A 20,991-nucleotide genomic window follows, 5' to 3' on the forward strand; every position below is an offset into this window, starting at 1 on the left:
GCTCAGAAAGGAAAGGTACCAAAACGTTTCATCCTGCGGCTGCCTCGCTAGCTCGCCAGGGTGCACCCCGGCCCCGGAACAAGTTGGCCACGTGCTGCTGTTTGTCCCCAGTGTAGCAGGTGACGCGTATTGTCCTATCTGTGCTGACAGACCGTCTGGTCCAGTCAGCAGTTCTCGTGCTTATGTTTTCTCTCCATCTTTTATTTCAGGTCAGTTGTGCTGTTTTGTTTTCCTATCCTTTGCACACTGGTGTTTTCCAAAATTGTAGTGTTCCAATGAATTTACTATTAAAATTGTAAATCACATATATTTTACACACGGCACACCTATTTTTCTGTTTTGTTTAATGTTTATTTTTACAGGGGCTCATACAGTACAAAGTTAAATTTTACTTTAATCAAATTTGTGCATCTTTTCCAATCTCACACAAGTATTATCCTAGTCTGTGATGAACTGTTCCAAAGTGAATATATTTTTTAAAACAGGTAAAGAAAAGCACCTCCCAGTGTTGGTTAACCTGTTGTGTTTTGGGGTACACTAATCCCAATAATTTTTACAATGAAAATGAAGCAGGTGGGACGTACCCTGGGGTCTCAGAGCCTCTGTCCTGTGCAGGAGGAGAACATTTGCCTGCACTGGGCGGCCTTCTCGGGCTGTGTGGACATAGCTGAGATCCTCTTGGCCGCCAAGTGCGACCTCCATGCTGTGAACATCCACGGAGACTCTCCCCTGCACATCGCCGCCCGGGAGGACCGCTACGCCTGCGTCGTGTGAGTGGCTTGGCCATAGGTCCCCGCGAGGCTCCTGGGCTGAGGTGCCTGGTGCCCAGGTCCTCCAAAGGGGCCCATTCTGCTAGCAGGCCTTTCCCGTCCCACGCCTGTGGTCAGTGTGGGTAGTGGTGTTCAGGGGAGATCGTGGTCAAACATGGGGATGAGTCCCGCCCTGACGCCCCTGCAGAGAGAGGGGCAGCCCCACTGTGGGAGCCCAGTGGGAGCAGCAGGACGGCTGGAGGTGTGGGCGCTGGCCGCTCGGAGCTCTTTGCACCCTTGAGGACTTCGTCCCACATCACTCACACTGGGGTTGATCAGGGTCCTCTGTGCTCTGCTGCAGTGACCCTGCCTCCCCTGGAAATGAGGGTGACCCCTGCAGTGGGGCGCGCGCCCTCTCAGATCTGGGCCTCAGCAGCAGGAGTGCGGGGAGGCCCCTGGGCAGGGCTGGCAGGGACGGGTCAGGTCTCGTGACGCCGGCCGTGTACGTGGCTGCGGGGTGTCGCAGCCCTTTCCATTCGAGGGCGCATTTGAGTGGAAAAGCCACAAACAGTCAAATACCATTGCTCGTGCTTTTCACTCTTCCTGCCGAGAAAACAGATGAGCTGCCAGCAAATGCGGGAGGCTCAGGAAGTGTGTTCTCGGGGCGTTTCGGCCAGGCTCCTGAAGCAGCGGCCGCCGGCTTGTTAAGTACAGAGCGAGTGGCATGTCCTCTTTGTTTGTATGGTCTGTAGTGGCTTCATACACCCGTCTCATGGCTCAAATTAAGACCCGAATGTTCTGTTGGCTTGCATTTTTCCTTTTAGCCTCTTTCTCTCTCGGGATTCAGATGTGAACTTGAAAAACAAGGAGGGAGAGACGCCCCTGCAGTGTGCCAGCCTCAACTCCCAGGTGTGGGACGCGCTGCAGATGAGCAAGGCACTTCGAGACGCAGCCCCAGACAGGCCTGTGCCCACAGAGAGGACGGTGAGCAGGTGAGGTGCCCGTCACTGAGGAAGGGCGTCCGGGTCGGAACGCGAGTGTCTGAGCTGTGACACCCGCCCTAGTCCAGTCCCGGTCGGGCAGCACGTGTGACAGGAAGGCGACGTCCCCTTCTCCCGTGGCAGAGACATCGCTCGAGGCTACGAGCGGATCCCCATCCCCTGTGTGAACGCCGTGGACAGCGAGCCGAGCCCCAGCAACTACAAGTACGTGTCCCAGAACTGCGTGACGTCCCCCATGAGCATCGACAGAAACATCACCCACCTGCAGGTCAGCGGCCACTGCAGCCCGTCTGGGCAGGGACGTGTGCGGGGGCTTCCTCGCCCGACAGCTGGGAGGCAGACACACATCCTCCCCGGAAGTGCAGCTGTGTCCTGTGCAGGCTCCCTGCCTCCAGACCAGTGCTACGAGCTGTCCCAGCCGCTGCGCCCATGCTTGCAGCCTGTTTCTCCAGCGCGGCGAGTCGGCCATGTGCCGTCCGCGTGCCTTCGGGACCCAGCTGTGGCTCCGGCCTGGCCTTTCCCATAGAGCGCCTTTTCCTGGGGCTGTGCCCCCTCCCCCCACCCCCACTATCCCACCTCCCCCAGGTGTCCTCACCCAGCCCCCCCCCCCCCGCCCCGCGAGTTCTCAGCGTCCCGGTGGCCCAGCGGGCTCTTCTGCCCACACACTGTCACCTACACGGCCGCACACGCCCTTGGTGCCCTTGGGGACTGAGCAGAGAGAGGCCCCCCGCCGTCAGCAGGGGTCAGAGGGAAAGCCAGGTCTGAGGGTGGCTCAGGGGCCATGGACGGGTATAGGGCTCAGCTGTGCCCTCCTGGCGCACACCTAACGCCCCCTCTCACCCCTCCCCAGTACTGCGTGTGCACCGACGACTGTTCCTCCAGCAACTGCATGTGTGGTCAGCTCAGCATGCGCTGCTGGTACGACCAGGTGAGACCCCCCCCCCAACGGCATGGTACCTGTGCTAAGGTGAAGCCGCTCTCATTCTCACCTGTCAGGTGAGCCAGGTGTGGGCGCCAGGTAGGAGGAGCAGACGCCAGACAGGAGGGTGGACTGAGGCAGGACCAGCGGGACGAGCCTGCAGGTACTGGGGTGGCCGGAGCTGGTGTCCGTGCGCCCAGCCTGGAGGCAGCTGAGACACGAGGAGACCAGTGTCCGAGACCAAAACTCTGACCATCCTTGGTATTGGGAGTTCAGAGGCCTGGCGGGGGCCCGAGCTGGGGTGTCCTGGGTGCAGAGTTGGGCTGTGAGTGGGGGCCACAGGCAGACGCTCCTAGAGTCATCTTCACAGGAAAGGGCACGGGCGAGCGTGGGACGATGGCCTCGTACCCGGCCGTGTGTTCTCCGTGGAGCCTGGCCCTGCTGAGAGGGGGCCAGACAAGCGATTTTGAGAGTCGAGAGCAGACAGGGGGGCTCAGACTTGGCTTGCACGTCTCGCTGCATCATCTGCTGGCTGTAGGACAAGACAGCAGGTGGCGCGGTCCCCCCAGGGCCGGGCATTGGCCGGGCAACATGGCCGAGCGTGCCGGTTGTGCTGCATGGCCTCAGGAGGCAGAGCGGACAAGGGAGTGGGAGGGAGGCTGCCACGCTGGAAGCCAGCATGTTTGGATTAGTGCTGCAGTTGGTATAGTGTCACTGTCAGCTGAGCAGGCAGGTGTGGCGGGCCTTGCTAGGTTCTGATGGCCGTCTGTCCCCAGGACGGTCGGCTGCTGCCCGAGTTCAACATGGCCGAGCCGCCCCTGCTGTTCGAGTGCAACCATGCCTGCTCCTGCTGGAGGAGCTGTCGGAACCGTGTCGTGCAGAACGGCCTGCGGTGAGTGCCTGGGACCGTCTGCCACGACGGGCTTCAGGGGCCTGCACAAGCGGTGACGGCTGACTGCAAGCCCTCTGGCCTCTGGTGACCTTGTGAGTTGCTGTGATGACAGATGAGTGTTTCCAGCTCAGACCTGGGCCTGAGACCAGAGCGGACAGCATGTTGGTGCAAGGAGCCGAGGACCCAGGCCCGAGCTTGACACACGTGCCTGAGTCATCTTTGCACACGCAGCCGAGTCCTGTCCTGAGTGCCTGAGCCCCCTGGGTTTCTCTGCTATAAAACACCTTGAACTGCCTGGACCCCGCACTCCATCTCCTCAGCGCCCCTGAGCGCCCAGAGCCAGCCTCTGGGTCCTGGGCCTGAGCCTGCCCTCCTGCATGCCCCACGGTTGGCAGACCTGAAGTTCCCGCCGAGTTGCAGGGGACAGTGTGTGCCGTGGCAGTGGGACTGAGCGCCACTGTCCGTGCTGGGGGTTCCTTGTTATTGGCAGCCCTAGAGCAGCCCCCACGCTTCCGCCTTCGTTTGGGGGTGAGGACGGACATGCCCATCTGTTGTTCGGGCCACCAGGCACGCAGATGGGCAGGTGGGATGCCTGTGGCTCTGGGGCCTGGGAGGGTCACCCATCCGCCCCAGGGACCACTCTGCACCTGTGCTGGCCCGCCGCCTGAGCTGACCTGCACTGCAGCCGGGGCTCAGCAGAAGCATCGAGCCCTTTGGGCCTTGCAGCAGCAGCACAGTGGCTCAGCCCAGACGGGCCGAGTTACAGATGGGGAAACGGAGGCTGTTCCAGGTGCTGACAGTCCGGCTGATCTCAGGTTAAAGCCGTGGCGCCCTGAGGTATAGCAGGGGTCGCCCCCACAGATGTTCTGAGGCTTTCAGAAGGGCCATCAGTGTTTCCTGCGTGTTGAGTGTTTTCTCGTGTCACGCATGGCGTGCTGCGCTGTGGCCTGAGGTCTGGCCTGTTTCCAGGGCGAGGCTGCAGCTCTACCGGACAGAGAACATGGGCTGGGGCGTGCGGTCCCTCCAGGACATCCCCGCGGGCACCTTCGTCTGCGAGTAAGTGAGCTCCGGCCGCCCACTGCTGCTGCATCTGTCAACCCCCCCACCCCCCGGGGGATGTCACCCAGTGGGCTGCCGAGGCCCCACCATCCCAGGCCCTGCGGGTTCCCTGAAACCGGCTTACCCTTTGATTTTCTCTTTGTGCCTGCCCTCACCAGCTCACGACTCACGGAGTGATGTTAGGGGGTGACCTCCTGGGTCCCTGGTCACATAGAGGGTTTTCGTGTCATCGTCCTCCGGGACTCACAGTTAAATCCCAGCTCAGTCACAGGCAGAGCCCTGCAGCGCGTTTGGCTACCGCTGTGGGCTGTACCCCGGCTCCTGTGCTCTGCGTCGTGGAGGGTGACGCTGCTTGCCTCTCACCCCCAGGTACGTGGGTGAGCTCATCTCCGACTCTGAGGCCGACGTCCGGGAAGAGGATTCATATCTGTTCGACCTCGACAACAAGGTATCCGCGTGTGTCCTGGGGGCGTGTGTGTCCTGGGGGCGTGTGTGTCCTGGGGGCGTGTGTGTCCTGGGGTGTGTGTCCTGCGATGTGTGTCCTGGGGTGTGTGTCCTGGGGTGTGTGTGTCCTGGGGGTGTGTGTGTCCTGGTGTGTCCTGGGGGCGTGTGTGTCCTGGTGTGTGTCCTGGGGGCGTGTGTGTCCTGGGGGGGCGTGTGTTTCCTGGGGGGGCGTGTGTGTCCTGGGGGCGTGTGTGTCCTGGTGTGTGTCCTGGGGGCGTGTGTGTCCTGGTGTGTGTCCTGGGGGCGTGTGTGTCCTGGTGTGTGTCCTGGGGGCGTGTGTGTCCTGCGGTGTGTGTCCTGCGGTGTGTGTCCTGGGGGCGTGTGTGTCCTGGGGGCGTGTGTGTCCTGGGGTGTGTTTCCTGCGATGTGTGTCCTGGGGGCGTGTGTGTCCTGGGGTGTGTGTCCTGCGATGTGTGTCCTGGGGTGTGTGTCCTGGGGTGTGTGTGTCCTGGGGGTGTGTGTGTCCTGGTGTGTCCTGGGGGCGTGTGTGTCCTGGTGTGTGTCCTGGGGGCGTGTGTGTCCTGGGGGCGTGTGTTTCCTGGGGGGGCGTGTGTCCTGGGGGCGTGTGTGTCCTGGTGTGTGTCCTGGGGGCGTGTGTGTCCTGGTGTGTGTCCTGGGGGCGTGTGTGTCCTGGTGTGTGTCCTGGGGGCGTGTGTGTCCTGCGGTGTGTGTCCTGCGGTGTGTGTCCTGGGGGCGTGTGTGTCCTGGGGGCGTGTGTGTCCTGGGGTGTGTTTCCTGCGATGTGTGTCCTGGGGGCGTGTGTGTCCTGGGGTGTGTGTCCTGCGATGTGTGTCCTGGGGTGTGTGTCCTGGGGTGTGTGTGTCCTGGGGGTGTGTGTGTCCTGGTGTGTCCTGGGGGCGTGTGTGTCCTGGTGTGTGTCCTGGGGGCGTGTGTGTCCTGGGGGCGTGTGTGTCCTGGGGTGTGTGTCCTGCGGTGTGTGTCCTGGGGGCGTGTGTGTCCTGGGGGCGTGTGTGTCCTGGGGGCGTGTGTGTCCTGGGGTGTGTGTCCTGCGATGTGTGTCCTGGGGTGTGTGTCCTGGGGTGTGTGTGTCCTGGGGGTGTGTGTGTCCTGGTGTGTCCTGGGGGCGTGTGTGTCCTGGTGTGTGTCCTGGTGGCGTGTGTGTCCTGGGGGGGCGTGTGTTTCCTGGGGGGGCGTGTGTCCTGGGGGCGTGTGTGTCCTGGTGTGTGTCCTGGGGGCGTGTGTGTCCTGGTGTGTGTCCTGGGGGCGTGTGTGTCCTGCGGTGTGTGTCCTGGGGGCGTGTGTGTCCTGGGGGCGTGTGTGTCCTGGGGTGTGTGTCCTGCGATGTGTGTCCTGGGGTGTGTGTCCTGGGGTGTGTGTGTCCTGGGGGTGTGTGTGTCCTGGTGTGTCCTGGGGGCGTGTGTGTCCTGGTGTGTGTCCTGGGGGCGTGTGTGTCCTGGGGGGGCGTGTGTTTCCTGGGGGGGCGTGTGTGTCCTGGGGGCGTGTGTGTCCTGGTGTGTGTCCTGGGGGCGTGTGTGTCCTGGTGTGTGTCCTGGGGGCGTGTGTGTCCTGGTGTGTGTCCTGGGGGCGTGTGTGTCCTGGTGTGTGTCCTGGGGGCGTGTGTTTCCTGGGGGGGCGTGTGTCCTGGGGGCGTGTGTGTCCTGGGGGCGTGTGTGTCCTGGGGTGTGTGTCCTGCGGTGTGTGTCCTGCGGTGTGTGTCCTGGGGGCGTGTGTGTCCTGGGGGCGTGTGTGTCCTGGGGTGTGTGTCCTGCGATGTGTGTCCTGGGGTGTGTGTCCTGGGGTGTGTGTGTCCTGGGGGTGTGTGTGTCCTGGTGTGTCCTGGGGGCGTGTGTGTCCTGGTGTGTGTCCTGGTGGCGTGTGTGTCCTGGGGGGGCGTGTGTTTCCTGGGGGGGCGTGTGTCCTGGGGGCGTGTGTGTCCTGGTGTGTGTCCTGGGGGCGTGTGTGTCCTGGTGTGTGTCCTGGGGGCGTGTGTGTCCTGCGGTGTGTGTCCTGGGGGCGTGTGTGTCCTGGGGGCGTGTGTGTCCTGGGGTGTGTGTCCTGCGATGTGTGTCCTGGGGTGTGTGTCCTGGGGTGTGTGTGTCCTGGGGGTGTGTGTGTCCTGGTGTGTCCTGGGGGCGTGTGTGTCCTGGTGTGTGTCCTGGGGGCGTGTGTGTCCTGGGGGGGCGTGTGTTTCCTGGGGGGGCGTGTGTGTCCTGGGGGCGTGTGTGTCCTGGTGTGTGTCCTGGGGGCGTGTGTGTCCTGGTGTGTGTCCTGGGGGCGTGTGTGTCCTGGTGTGTGTCCTGGGGGCGTGTGTGTCCTGCGGTGTGTGTCCTGGGGGCGTGTGTGTCCTGGGGTGTGTGTGTCCTGAGGGCGTGTGTGTCCTGGGGGCATGTGTGTCCTTGGGGGGCGTGTGTGTCCTGGGGGGGCGTGTGTGTCCTGGGGGCGTGTGTGTCCTGGGGCGTGTGTGTCCTGGGGGCGTGTGTGTCCTGGGGGCGTGTGTGTCCTGGTGTGTGTCCTGGGGGCGTGTGTGTCCTGCGGTGTGTGTCCTGGGGGCGTGTGTGTCCTGGGGTGTGTGTGTCCTGAGGGCGTGTGTGTCCTGGGGGCATGTGTGTCCTTGGGGGGCGTGTGTGTCCTGGGGGGGCGTGTGTGTCCTGGGGGCGTGTGTGTCCTGGGGCGTGTGTGTCCTGGGGGCGTGTGTGTCCTGGGGGCGTGTGTGTCCTGGTGTGTGTCCTGGGGGCGTGTGTGTCCTGGGGGCGTGTGTGTCCTGGCGGGGCGTGTGTCCCGGGGGTATGTGTGTCCTGGCGGGGCGAGTGTCTTGGCGGAACGTGTGTCCTGGCGGGGCGTGTGCCCTGGGGGTGCGTGTGTCCTGGTGGAACGTGTGTCCTCGTGGGCCCTGGGCTGATACGTAGGCGTGCCTGTGGCCGACCGGTGTTTCCCTCTGTCCAGCGCCTGCCCCCTCTGTGCTCTGGGCTCAGACAGCGTCTTTGGTCAGGACCCCTGTCCTGGGAGGTCCCTGAGCTTGTAGAGCTCGCCTTGTATCAGAGCACAGGGTGGCGGGCACGTCACTCGGCCTCTCGTCCTGGCTGCAGCCCGTAGTCTGCACAACCACTGCCAGGTGGGGTCCATGTGCACAGTGCCTGTGGGAAGCAGGAGTGAGCCTAGCCCGGGGGCAGAGGGGCGGGAGCAGTCACACCTGAATGGGGCAGCGTGTGTACTGTGTCTTCGTCTGTCCTCCTGAGTGCTTTTGTGCAGTCCAGCACCATGGTGTCCCCGGGGGTGACCGAGCCCATTTGTCACACTGCCGTCCCCTGACCGCCAGGTTGGCTCCTTTATCCCTAAGTTGCCTGTTTCAGAAGCTTCTGGAGTTCCAGGCACTGCTGGTGGGAGCGACATGGGGGTAGCAATTCTTCTCTGGGGCACAGGCCTACCCACCAGCCCCACCCCAGCTCTGCCTCTGTCACCCAAGGGTCAGGGTTTGTGAGACGAGCTCTGCGCAGAGGAGTTGGTTGAGCCAGCCTTTACCCACCGCCCTGGTGTCCGTCGGTTTCCCCCCTCCGTGTGTTTCCCGATGAGTGCTCTCCGTGACGTGGGGACGGCCAGTGCTGTCCTCTGGTTCGTCTCCTCCTGGTGACGGTTCTTCTCTTGTAGTACAGCTTGTCACTCGTTCTCTGTCCCCAGGGCTTTCTGTCATGTCCCAGATTAAGTTTTTTCAGGCCCGAGGCCTCGATACGCACCTGTGCTGCCCGGGGCTGCGCTTGTGCCTTCACACTTACCTGCTTCAGTCCCCGCATTCTGAGACGTCCTTGGCACAGCGGCTGTCGGCCGTCCACACCCATGCGTGCCGTCTGCCCCGGCTCATGCCTGCCTGCCGCTCTTGCAGTTTCTGTGAGTTTTAAGGTGACCTGACAAGTTCCACACGTCTGTCGGGGCTCCATGAGGACAGCGTTGAGCCCACACATGTTGCATGGTGCTCTCTTGGTGGACTTTTTTGTAATATGTTATGTTTTGTTTGGGGGTCAACTTTGTTATGATTAATTTACATATAATGAACTTAAGTGTGTGGCCTGAATTCTGACCAGTATACACTGGTGTGGTCAGCACAGAACACCATGGAACATTCCATCGCCTGAACCCCGTGTCCCCAGAGCCTCAACTATGTCCATCTCTCCTGAGCGGGTCTTTGCACCCAGCGAGGAGGGTCCGGCAGTGCCCGGGGGCCGTGCACGGGATCGTCTCTCAACAGGCCTGCTTTTCTGCAGAAACCTGAGGTGTCTTGCCGTCGTCTCTTTGGGCTGCTTGTTCCTGCTGGGGGGATGGGCACGCAGCTTCTCCCAGCCTTGGCCCCTGTCTCTGAAGGACATCTGTCTGCTGCTCACCGCTCTCTGTCGTGAGAATTCTTCCTCTTCCACGGGCTCCTCCCCTCCAGGGCCATGGCTCGGCCATGTGAACAGCCGCTCCAGCTCTGGCCGCAAAGTCGGCTGAGTGATCTCTGCTCGTAGCCCCGGCGGGAGGCCTCTGCCGGCCTGCGTGTCGTCCTCCCACCTGACCGCCGACCCTCAGGCCCACTCCACTGTCCTGACTGCTGTCTCTTCAGCATCGCCTGTAAACCAGGTGGCATTAGGGCTTCAGCGCTGTTTTTCCAAACCTTTTGGCTCTTCCTGTGGTCTGCATTTCTGTGTACATTTTAGAGCCGGTGCCAGACGGCTCGAGCAAGGCTGCTGGAGTTCTGGGAGGGATTGGGTCAGACTGCGGTCAGTGTGGGGTGCTGGCGTTTAGACAGCGTGGCGTCTTCTCAGTCCTGGCGCTGGTCCCGCTGAGGGCGTCTGCGGAGCTTTCCGTGCATGGATCCTACGCACCTTCCCTGAAACTCGCTCCCAAGTATCTCATGCTTTTTATACTTTTGCAGACAGTACTGCTTTTTTATTTCATTTCCATCAGTTGTTAGTAGATGGAAATGGTTGGGGGTTCGGATACTGACTGTTGAATCCACTTGCTAACTCGAGTAGCTTTTTCGAAGGTTCCTTAGGATTTTTTGTGTACATGACCGAGTCTTGTGTTTCGTGGACAGCATCACGTCTTCCTTTCCCATCTGTTAACTCTGCTGCTTGTCCTTGCCTCACCTGGCTGGGGTCATCTTTGCCTCGCTGTCTGTCCTCGGGGGAAAGCATGCTTTGACCATCCTTGTTCAGCAATGTGGTGAATTTTTCAGTGATGAGTCTGATTATTTTTGTGCCCTTGGTACTAGGTTGCTGTTATGTGTTTTGACCCATGAGACGTGTGTGGTCATTGTGGTCTGAGCTTGTCACCAGCTGGCGTGCCCGAGCGTTGCTCCGTGGCACCCCCGGCTTCTGAGACATGGTGGGTCTGTGTCTCGTGTCCATTGTTTCCTGCTTGTTGTCCTCCTGTCTCTGTGTCTCCTCACGCTCCTCACCATGTTCATTGGGTGTCAAACATGTTTTTTCGCGCATGTGTGAAGAGCTGCGGTGAGACTCAGCATCCCGGCCCTCCTGGCGGTTGACCCTCGTCCATGGGGTGCAGCCCTCAGTGAGGAGGATTCACTGGGCCCTGGACCCCAGTCCTCATCCCCCAGCCTTGCAGCACTGCTAAAAATGCCAGTGTGCCCCTGGGACCCTGCAGCGTCCCCTCATGGAGGCGCACCCCCCTACCGGCCCTCGTGGGCCCCTCACTGCCGGGTGGTTCCCTTGGCCTTCAGGCAGACACTGTCCTTCTCTTTGATTTTGTCAGGCCTTTCTGGATGTCCCCAGCAGACCCAGTTAGCTGTCTGACCTCACCATTCACCCTGTGTGCTCTTCATAGCAGCTCGAGGTTGCAACTCTCACCAGTAACCTTAGATGTCCTTTGACTGGGTGGCCGAGGACTTGCTGCTCAGGGAAGAGGATGGGCAGGGAGTTTCCTGGACATCCCCAACCTGCCCCTGAGCAGTGTATTGGCTGGCATTTTCTGTTCCTGTGTCAGACGAGTCCCCAGGCCTCGTGTCCCAGACGGGCCCCCGCTCACCCATCTGGAAGGACCCCGGTTGTCTTCCCAGTCTGCTCTGGGCCAGGCGTTTATAACATGGACTGCAAACCCCAAGCCCACTCAGTGACCAGACTGAATAGACGCCAAGTACCCCTGTCTAGTGGCTGTGAGTCTGTCCCTTCCTGTCCCCTTGCAGGGGCACCACGCCCACAGCCTCACTCGTCCCCCACTGGGTGTAGCCCTTGACCCTCACCTGGCCACTAGGCTTACTTCCTCTCTGTGTCCAGCCCTGGCCCGGCTGGCATGCAGCTCCCTTTGTCCTCACTCCATGGCTGGTCCATTCCAGGTTCGTGCAAAGCCACGGACAAACCTGAGCTCTGAGACCCATGTGTCCCCTAGCCTTGATGTCACAAAGTGACCGCACCTGCTGGGCCTCCCTCCCAACCCACCATCTCAGCCATCAGGAAACTTTCTGGCTCTGCCTTCAGATTGTTTCCTGGATTGCACCACCTGTCACGACGCCCATGCCTGGCCTGGGCCCCGCGTGTGTCTCTCCTGCTGTTTCAGGACCTTGTGCCCAGCTGCCTGCCGTGCCCCGCTGCCAAATCCTTCAAGGCCCCAGGGGGAGGCAGGGCGCCCACACACCTTCTAACTCTGGGCTTGTGCGGTGGCTTCAGAACCACGTATGGGATCAGGACCTGAGTGGTGTTGGTCACGGGAACACACAGTGTCTGTGTGGAGGCGGATTGGCGTGACCGGGCCGAGCGGCGGGCGGGTCTGGAAGGAGCTGTTTGATTCCCGGATGGTGGCCATGACCCCTGCAAGTCTCTAAGCTGTGTGCCAGCGCACGATCAAAAATCAGGACAAACCACAGGCTTTTCATTGTCACAGGCACTGTGTCTGAGGCCACAGGAAGTACGGGCCGTGCGTGTGTCGGCGTGGAGCCCAGGCTCGTGGGCAGAAGACCCACGCTGGGGCTCTGCACTTGAGGGGCATGCGGGACCTGCAGCTTGTCTCCAGAGAGGCCTGCCGTCCCCAGGGCAGAGGAGGGGGTGACCAACCCCCAGCGTAGTGGCGGGAATGGCTGCCGGCAAGGGGACCTGGGCCGTTCTTTCCTTGGTGATTTGCACGTCATGGGGCTCATGGATTGTTCGACACTCACTGTGTTTGGTCGCTTGTCATCATTCTTCTTTCGATGCTCCGGTTGTCCTGTGTGTGGCCAGTGGGAGCCGCTGCGACGAGCTCCATGTACTCATTCTGCCGGCACCTCAGCCCCCTCAGCCCGGCTTCCCTGCTGGCACCACGTGTAGATTCCGGGCCCTGGCCGCTCGGACCCTTGGGCGCCCCCGGCTCTGCGCGCATTGTTCCGAGGACAGAACTCTGGAAAAACAAATTTTAAAAAAGTGTTCAGGTTGCTATTTTTGATTCAGATTTAACATTACAGGGTTTTTGCCCAACTTACAGAGAAAATGCTGGTTCGTGACGACATTACTTTTGAGCCCGCATCACTGGTGGCTCTGCCGGCAATGGCGGCACTGTCTGTGGGAGCGTGGGTCACAGGAGAAGCGTGGCTGTGTGCACGTCAGTCCCAGTGCACGTGCCGTTTCGTTCATGTGTTTTAGTTGATTCTAATGTCTGGGATTTAAGATCTTTTTAGTTGTGATTATTAAAATGTTGACATGTTTTAGAAGTAAATTTACAGCCTGGCTCTGTCCTGTTGTCTGAATTTGGTCACCGGACCCCACCCTGCTGCAGGTGACCATGTATAGAAACAGAAAAAGTATCTCCGAGCACCTTGTTACCGCCTTGCCTTTCTTGGAAAAAAGTTCGAGTAGCAGATGGGTCACTTGTCGCTGCATGTGACCTGGGACTGTGACTTCCAGTCACTACATCGTCTGGGCATAGCGACCTTTCTCATTTTGGGGGTTTTGGGGCTGATTTCAGCCTGTGCTGTTTGCAGTCATGTGCCCATGAATCGTTCAACACACGAGACATTTTGTCGGATGTTTGCTGTCCCCACACAGGGCCACAGGGTCTGTCAACAGCCAGGGAGTTGTGATGGAACTTTCCATTTGATTCTGTTACTCTGTTTCTTTGCTGAGATCTCTCATTTCGCTGAGATTTTCATGCTTTGTGTTACTTTGTCAAGGACCCTTAGTGGCAGCTGGTCACTCTGTGTTGGTGCGGTGTCTGCTTCGGCTCAGAGCAGGACTCTGGCTTTTCGCTCTTCAGAACGCGTTGTCTTCTTGGCCCCTGAGCACTGCTGGCGCTGGCTTGTGGGCAACTCTAGCATCATCTGACATGTGTCGTACGTTTCTTTTTCCTGCCGAGCACAGGCTCTGCCTCACATGGCAGCTTCGGTCCCTGTCCCATCCGTGTCTTTGGCCTGGCTCCAGTCAGGGCGAGTTTGTGGGCACTGAGTTGGAGCCCCACTGTGGTCCACAGTCTCGAGTTTCAGCAGCTGCCTCGTGCCCCGAGGCCACGAGGCCCTGTGCAGACGCGCCCCTGCCGCGCCTGGCCGCCCTCCCTCCCGAGTCGCTGCCCTCGAGCATCAGCACCTGTGGCCCAGCTCGTGGTTGTTTCCAGGTTTGCAGCTGCACTTTCCAGCGTGCGGTGACTTGCAGGTTTAGTCCGAGTCTGTGCCACGCCACAGGTGCTCACCAAGAAGTGGGGCTGCCAGACAACCGCCTCCCCGGGCGCCTCCTTCTTTGGCCCCTCCCTCCATGTATCCTGTCTCTGCTCGGTCCCTGGGCCGCTGGCCGCACTCTGGGAAGAACCTGCTTGCGGCTCGAGTGGGTTGCATGCACAGTCCCTGCTGGCTATTACACTATGGGTCTTTGTGGAGAAAATTTTGCCTTTAGAGGGCTCATGAGGTTAGGTCGGGTCCCCAACTGCTGTCCCTTTCTCACAGTCAGCTTTGCTGAGTACCATCCACATGGGAGTAATGCTGGGGGCAGGGTGGAGGGCCACCTAGTCCTGATTCCTCTGTGTGCCCAGCAGACCAGCAGGACCTCATGTTTCCTGGTTGTAACCACCGGTCTCAGCCTGAGCACAGCTGCCCTTCCTGTCTGTCTGTCCCTCCGTCCCTCCCTCCGTCCCTCTGACACCCCCGCCCAGCATGCCTCACGTCTCACCCTCCTGGAATCACCGTGTCTGAGGAGCTGTGCGTCCCGCAGTCCTGCCTCTTCTCTTCGGGACACTGGTGGGGTTGGTGGTGGTTTTCCCTGTGAAGACGGCCGCACCCACTTAGGGCTTTCTCAGTGCCAATCACCTTGGGCAGTGCCCACCCGCAGCCTGAGGGCGCCCCACTGTCGCGCCGTGTCCCCACGCCTGTCCTCGCCCCCGCAGGATGGAGAGGTGTACTGCATCGACGCTCGGTTTTACGGGAACGTCAGCCGCTTCATAAACCACCACTGCGAGCCCAACCTGGTGCCCGTGCGCGTCTTCATGTCCCACCAGGACCTGCGGTTCCCCAGGATCGCCTTCTTCAGCACCCGCCTCATCGCGGCTGGGGAGCAGCTGGGGTAGGTGTGGGGACTGCCTGTGGAGCTGCCTTTGGGGGACACACACGCGCTGCCTGATGTGGGCTGGTCCTCAGTGGTTTGTGTCCCCAGCCCCGACTGAGGCCAGCCGGTGGTGACTGGGCTGCATGGGCGCCCACCAGCCGGCCTCAGCGCTGCTCCCTCTGCAGGTTTGACTACGGGGAACGCTTCTGGGACATCAAAGGCAAGCTTTTCGCCTGCCGCTGCGGCTCCCCCAAGTGCCGCCACTCCAGCACGGCCCTGGCCCAGCGGCAGGCCAGTGCCGCCCAGGAGGCCCAGGAAGATGGCCTGCCGGACACCAGCTCCCCCCCCACCGACCCACGATGAACTGCAGCGGGCGCTGTTTGCACCACGGTTTCGGGACGAAGAGGAAGGGCACCTGCGTGTGAGGGTCTGGGCCGAGGCTGCGTCCAGCGGGCAATGCAGATCGAGGCCCCCACCGGGAACTGTCACTCTGGGCACGCAGGGACCCTGCACCAGCCTAACCTTGTGAGTTCTGATGGTGGTTTTGTCATTTCCACGTTTCTCATTTGTCCTTACTCCCTGCGGTTCCCATTTCACTGCTGAGCTTGTGGGCGACGTCCTATCAGCCCGGACTCCTCCATGTGGTGCCCGCCGAAGCCACTGTCACCTGTAAGCTGCTCCATGAGACCCGCCTGCCCATGCAGAAACTGTCCCCACCACCATCTAAGAGGTCGGGCCAAGCCGCCACTGACTGGAGAAAATGTGGGCTTGCTTTTTAAAGAGGCCCTGTGTCTGGTTCTGTCTGTCAGCCTTCAACACGTTCCCGCTCGAGGAAGCGCTTCGGGGGCAGGAGGCCATGGCCCACGGAGGGTCCCACCAGCCCCGCCGGTGCGGTGCCACTGGCACCTATGTTGATTTTTAAGCCACATTCTATGATGATGAATAAACTGATTTATTTTCTACCATTATTGAACATTAGGACAAACAAAAAATAAAAACACAAAACACAGACAACGGTGCTGATTCTGGTGTGGTTTCTACTCACCACGTGAAAATAAACTCTCAGCTGTATAAAGAACAAAGTGATTTTAGAATAAAGTGCAGGAAGAAGCTTTTTTAAAATGTTAGTCTTGTAGTGTGAATAAATTTGCCGTCACCTTTTGTGTGGGGGCCTGCCAGGTCATATCCTTTTTTTGGCATATACTTTTTTAAATACTGTAACTAGTACAGTAACAGTGGGTTTTTTGTTTTTTTTTTTGTGCGACTCTTCTAAAACATTCATAATGCAGTCATGTTTTTTTCTGTTAAAATGTTTTTGACAGTTTTAAGAGCAGTCTTTTGGCTCAGACCATTTCTTGTTCTGTTTTCAATGAAATCAATAAAAAAAAAAAAAAGAAATACTTTAAATGAGGTTTTTATTATACTACCACGCTCCAGCTTGTTTCTGCAAAACACCTACACTTCCGGTGGGCATGCTGCTGGGCAGGGCCCCAGGTCTGAGCAGGCAGGCCCCCGGCGCACGGTGTAGCTGCCGCTGCCTTCCCACCCCAGACGAGTCCTTGAAGAGGAGACAGGCCCGCAACCTCCACAGCTGACGTCAGGGGCGTGCGTGCCAAGCGACCGGCACTGAGGCCCAGGCAGCTTTCTGGAGGCTGATGGCAGCGCCAGGTAAGTCCCCAGAATCAGGGTTGATCTGCGTTTGCGCACGATGAGGCCAGAGCTTTTCCTGCCCGAGGGCTGGCCGAGGCTTCCGAGCCTGGAAACGCGGCAACAAATCGCCAGAATGCTCTGTTCTCACGTACTCGAGTCACACGTTGCCGCAACAGCTACTGCTCTGTTTCCTAGTGGCCCAGATCGGGTCCCTTTCCTTCGGGCCCCGGTCAGGCTGTGTCCCTGCCAGGCTGGTGGCTGACGCCCAGAGTGACAGTGACAGATCCGACTAAGAGGACATACCCCTTTTTTCCAGGCGGTGGGGCTTGGCCCTCGGGGCCTGTCACCTCTTCTGCGTGGGGCCCACCTGGAGCTGGGGTTTCCCTCCCTGTGGCCCTTGTCCCACCAGGACCCCTGGGCTGCAGTGACCGCAGTGGTTTGCCCTCCGGTGGCCCGTTCTCTGCACGGGGTCAGGGGCTGGGAGTACAGATAGCTACCAGGGTGCCGCCTCGTTCAAACCTGTGGGGTGAGGGACCTGACTAGGTGCCATGACGTCAGGTTCAGCCATTTTAAGTGAGTCCCCAGGGAACGTGACATCTGTCAGGGCTGCTGTGTCACCTGGTCTTGGGGAGTTGGTGGTGACCATCCAAGTGCCTGCGTTGGACGATCCTAAAGTTAACCTGTGGGTGGGGGTCTCTGCTCCAGGGGGCACCATCTGCAGACGGGTGTCGGCTCCGAGGGGCAGGGCAGGTGAGACCCACGGAAGGGCAGCCACCGAAATACTGGGATGTGAGCAGAGTCCAGGGTTCCAACAACTTCTGTACCGGTCACACCTTTCATGGCCCCAGATGCAAACGACATGAAGCAAGACGTGGGAGAAAACCGTGAAACCCCGAGCAAGGCTCCTCAAGCCTGCCTGCTGGGGACAGGCATGCTGGGCCAGTCCCTGACTGTCCCGACAGCTGCATGGCAGTAAAAGCCCCTGCTGACCTGCCCGCGGTGTCCGCAGCTGTCCTCAGCGAAGGGGTCTGAGGTCACTCAACCACCATAAAGGGCCTCGTCCTGCAGTTTCCCATGTCTGCATCATACGTTACCTTCCCCACCTCCTGATTGTCCAAAGGAGGGACGGTCCCTCCCTGTGTGACTGTGTGCAGCTCTGCTGATCCCCTGAGTGTCTCTGCTTGTTACAGACTCGCCTTTCTGCTTGTGTGAATCACCTTGGTGCCAAATTGTGGTGTTTTGTATTTTTACTTACTGATTTGTGTGAGCTCTTCATGTGGTGCAGTTTCATACCCACGTTGAATTTAAAGTTTTTATGTGGTAAGGTCTGTCTTGTGACTTTCCAACTGAAAGACCTCCACCTCCAAATTATAAAAACGTCGTCTAAAGTTTGGCGCTTGAATCCCACTGGGATTTATTTGGTGTGAAATAACAGTATAAATTTGAGTTTTTTGTAGTGAGGTAAGCAAAGATACCTTGGGTTGGAGAAAATACCACAAAGAAGATAAGTTGGACTTGGTGATGTCATTTCCACATGCAGCCCAGTAAGTCCCGACAAAGGCCTCTGCCCCCTGGCCCACCCCAGAGCAGCACATGGAGCGGCCCCACCACCCAGCCCATTCCTTCCAGCCCTTCCCAGTTAGCCCCCCTCCAGGAGCGCCCCCATCTGACTCACATAAATGAGTTATTTACGACCAAGGGCATCACATAATGCCAGTGCCCCAGACTATTCGCTGTCTCGCTTCCCTTGCTCAGCCTTTTCTCTCTGCTCCCATTTTTCTCAAGTGTCGGTACTGGCCCTTTTGATTGCTGGAGTCTAGTAGGAATGGACTTACCTGTCCACGCACACTCGTGTTACCCATTTTGGCGACTGTCAAGACAGCACCTGTGCACGTGTTTCTGTGTTTCGGGTAAAATGCTCAATGGGCTGAGTCAGACCCCCTGTGGCTGTACCATTCATTCACACCAGTAGCGTGAGCGTTCTGGCCTTGTACCCTCACTGATAGTGAGCGTTTCTGGTCATTTTAATTTGATCTGTTCCTCTGCGTGTGCAGTGATCTTGTCGTGCTTTCAACCCGACTCCCCGCACGATTGATGGTGTGGACCTTCCCAGCCTTGGGCCCCTCTTTGCATCTTCTGTGCATTTTTTCAGTTAGGCTGTCTTTCCGTTATGGACTATAGTTTGTTTTTTCCCCCCCAATACATTTTATTGGGGAACACGGGGGGACTGTGCTTCTCCAGGGCCCATGAGCTCCAAGTCATTGTCCTTCAATCTAGTGGAGGGCGCAGCTCAGCTCCAAGTCCAGTCGCTGTTTTCAATTTTTAGTTGCAGGGGGCGCAGCCCACCAGCAGCCTTGCTGTTGAGAGCTCACACTCTAACCAACTGAACATCCAGCCGTGACTCCGGAAGCTCAGCAGCAGCTCGTTGTCTTCAATCTAGTTGTGGAGGGCGCAGCCTGCTGTGCAGAGCTTCTGTTCTAACCAGCTGAGCCATCCGGCCGTCCCTGGACTGTAGTTCTTTGTGTGTTCTAGGTACAAGTCCTTTGTCAGAAGTACTTAAATATTTTATCTCTCTTGTAACTTCCTGTTCATTTCCTTAAGTTTGACCAAGTCCAGTTTATCTTTTCCTTTTTGGTTAGTATTTTCTCCATCCTAAGGTGACTTGCCGAGCCTGGGGTTGGGAAGATACTCTCCTGTTTTCTTCTAAAGCATGATAGTTTTAGATCTTATGTTTTGGTATTAATTAACATACATTAATCTTTGTGACCCAGCCTAAATTAATCTTTGTGAATAGAGTGAGGTAGAGCTTTTCCACTGTGGGTGTCCAGTTGTTCCAGCCTCATTTGGTGATTTTTCAAGACACCTTTCCTCCTCCCACCGAGGGGCCTGGGCGGCTGCTTAGAGCATTTTCGAAGTTGGACGTGGACCGTTCTGCCCCATCGCCCTGCCTGCCTGTCCCCACAGCAGCGCCGCCTGTCCTCACTGCTGCAGCTTCCTGGTAGGCGCCAGTCCCACGCAGCACAAGTTGCTCAGCTCTGTCCCAAAGGTGATTATTTGACTATTTTGGCTCTCCCAGCTCCTTTGAATTTTAAAATCGGTGTACCAGTCCTCACAGGAAACTGATGGATTGTTTGAAACTTTTGAAATCAACTTTATTGAGATGAAATTTATGTATCACAAAATGTACGCATTTGAAATGTTCCGTGAGTTTTGACACATGTACACACTCCTGTTCCCACCGCAGTCGAAACACAAAGAGCTTCTCCATTGCCCAGAAGCTTCCCTTTGCAGGCAGACTGCCCTGCCCCAGGAGACACTGATCCGCCCTTGTCATCGCAGGTGCACGTTTCCTGTTCTGGAGTTTTCTATAATCTGAAACAAGCTGTATGTACTTCATTGGATCTGGTTTCGTTAGCTTACCATCTTTTTAAATTTTGAAAACTCTCAAACTTACAGAAAAACTGCAAGCACAGTTCTCTGAACCATTTGAGAATAAATGGCCACGCTGCTGCCCCGCTGTCCCTGCAAACAAGGACCTTCTCCGTGACGCAGATGCCGCCACCAGCACCGGCACAGCCGCACGCAGCCCTCAGACCGGCGGCGTCTGCCTCAGCCTGGCCACGCTCCCGTCGTCTCTAGTCGTCACGTCTCGTCAGGCGTCTTCAGTCTGCAACAATCTGCCTGTGGTTTTCACAGCCTTGACACTTTTGAAGATGACAGGTCAGGCCCCTTGTAGGATGTCCTTTGTTTCCTTTCATTACGTTTTTCAGTAGTTGCCCCGGAGGTTACAATACATGTCACAGTGCTTCACGCCCACTAAGAACCGCCAACCGGATTCTGTCCCCGAAAGCTGTGTGATATTATCAAACATTTTACCCCTCATCATTCATATCCTTGAGACAGCGTTATTATTTTTGCTTTAATTAGCTAAATATTCTTGTTTTCTAATTTGTAGCTTGTCTGCTCATTCCCTCACTGGGTCCATTTTTGTTAACAGCTTTATGGAAGTTCAGGCACATGCCAAACAACTCCGTGCCGTTTTACAGCGTGCCGTCCAGTGGTTTCTGGTTTGTTCACAGTTGTGTGCAGCCGCAGCCGCCATCAGTTCTGGAACATTGGCATCGCCTCCCGCAGAGACCCTGGCCCGTTAGCAGTCACTTCTGCCCAGGGCCGCTCGCCCACAGTGACCTACCTCTGCAGCCTGGCCTGTTCTGGGCACTGCACAATGTGCGAGCTTGTGGGACATCACCCACGTCACACAGGGTGTCGGAGGGGCTGCGTGTGCGGCCTCACCATGTCCTTTTGTGGTCGAATAGCTCTGCTGTATCTGGCCTATCCGTCCACCAGTTACTGGACACGGGCTGCGGCCACTCTGGCTACTGTGGCTGTGGCTGCTGTGAACGTCCCTGCACAGGTGTTCGTGTGGTCACCTCTCCGTTTCTCCTGGGCACACACCTACAAGGACGTGCTGGGGCAAATGGGGACCCTCTGTTTTACCTGTTCAGGGCGGGCAGGACTGTTTCCCACAGGGGCTGTACCGTCGTCCGTTCCGCCGGCTGTGTGCCTGCGTGTCGGGTCTCCAACCGCCTGCCAGCACTCACTGTGCTCTATTCCTGCCGTCCTACTGCGTGGGAAGGGGTGCCTCGCTCGGCTTTCGGTTTGCATTTTTCTGATGACTAGTCACGGTGAGCATTTATTAAATGTGCTTATTAGCCATTTGTATGTCTTCTTTGAAAATGTATTTGTGTCCCCTTTAAACTGAGTTGCAGTGACC

General features: G+C 58.3%; 1 protein-coding gene across 8 annotated transcripts in view; it reads left to right on the plus strand.

The window, feature by feature from the left end:
- The window catches only part of EHMT1 (euchromatic histone lysine methyltransferase 1), a 129,284-nt gene extending 113,337 nt beyond the window's left edge, over positions 1–15,947 (plus strand). For all 8 annotated transcript variants that reach the window (XM_081065776.1, XM_081065777.1, XM_081065778.1 and 5 more), the window contains 9 exons: positions 616–770; positions 1,574–1,741; positions 1,874–2,018; positions 2,601–2,678; positions 3,446–3,561; positions 4,531–4,617; positions 4,990–5,068; positions 14,410–14,585; positions 14,753–15,947. In XM_081065776.1, the coding sequence (XP_080921902.1) occupies positions 616–770; positions 1,574–1,741; positions 1,874–2,018; positions 2,601–2,678; positions 3,446–3,561; positions 4,531–4,617; positions 4,990–5,068; positions 14,410–14,585; positions 14,753–14,930 (1,182 nt within the window). In that variant the 3' untranslated portion in view covers positions 14,931–15,947. The remainder of the gene's footprint in view (positions 1–615; positions 771–1,573; positions 1,742–1,873; positions 2,019–2,600; positions 2,679–3,445; positions 3,562–4,530; positions 4,618–4,989; positions 5,069–14,409; positions 14,586–14,752) is intronic.
- The last annotated feature ends 5,044 nt before the right edge of the window (positions 15,948–20,991 follow it).

The sequence above is a fragment of the Rhinolophus hipposideros genome, assembly GCF_964194185.1.
Source record: "Rhinolophus hipposideros genome assembly, chromosome: 11".
NCBI lineage: Eukaryota > Metazoa > Chordata > Mammalia > Chiroptera > Rhinolophidae > Rhinolophus > Rhinolophus hipposideros.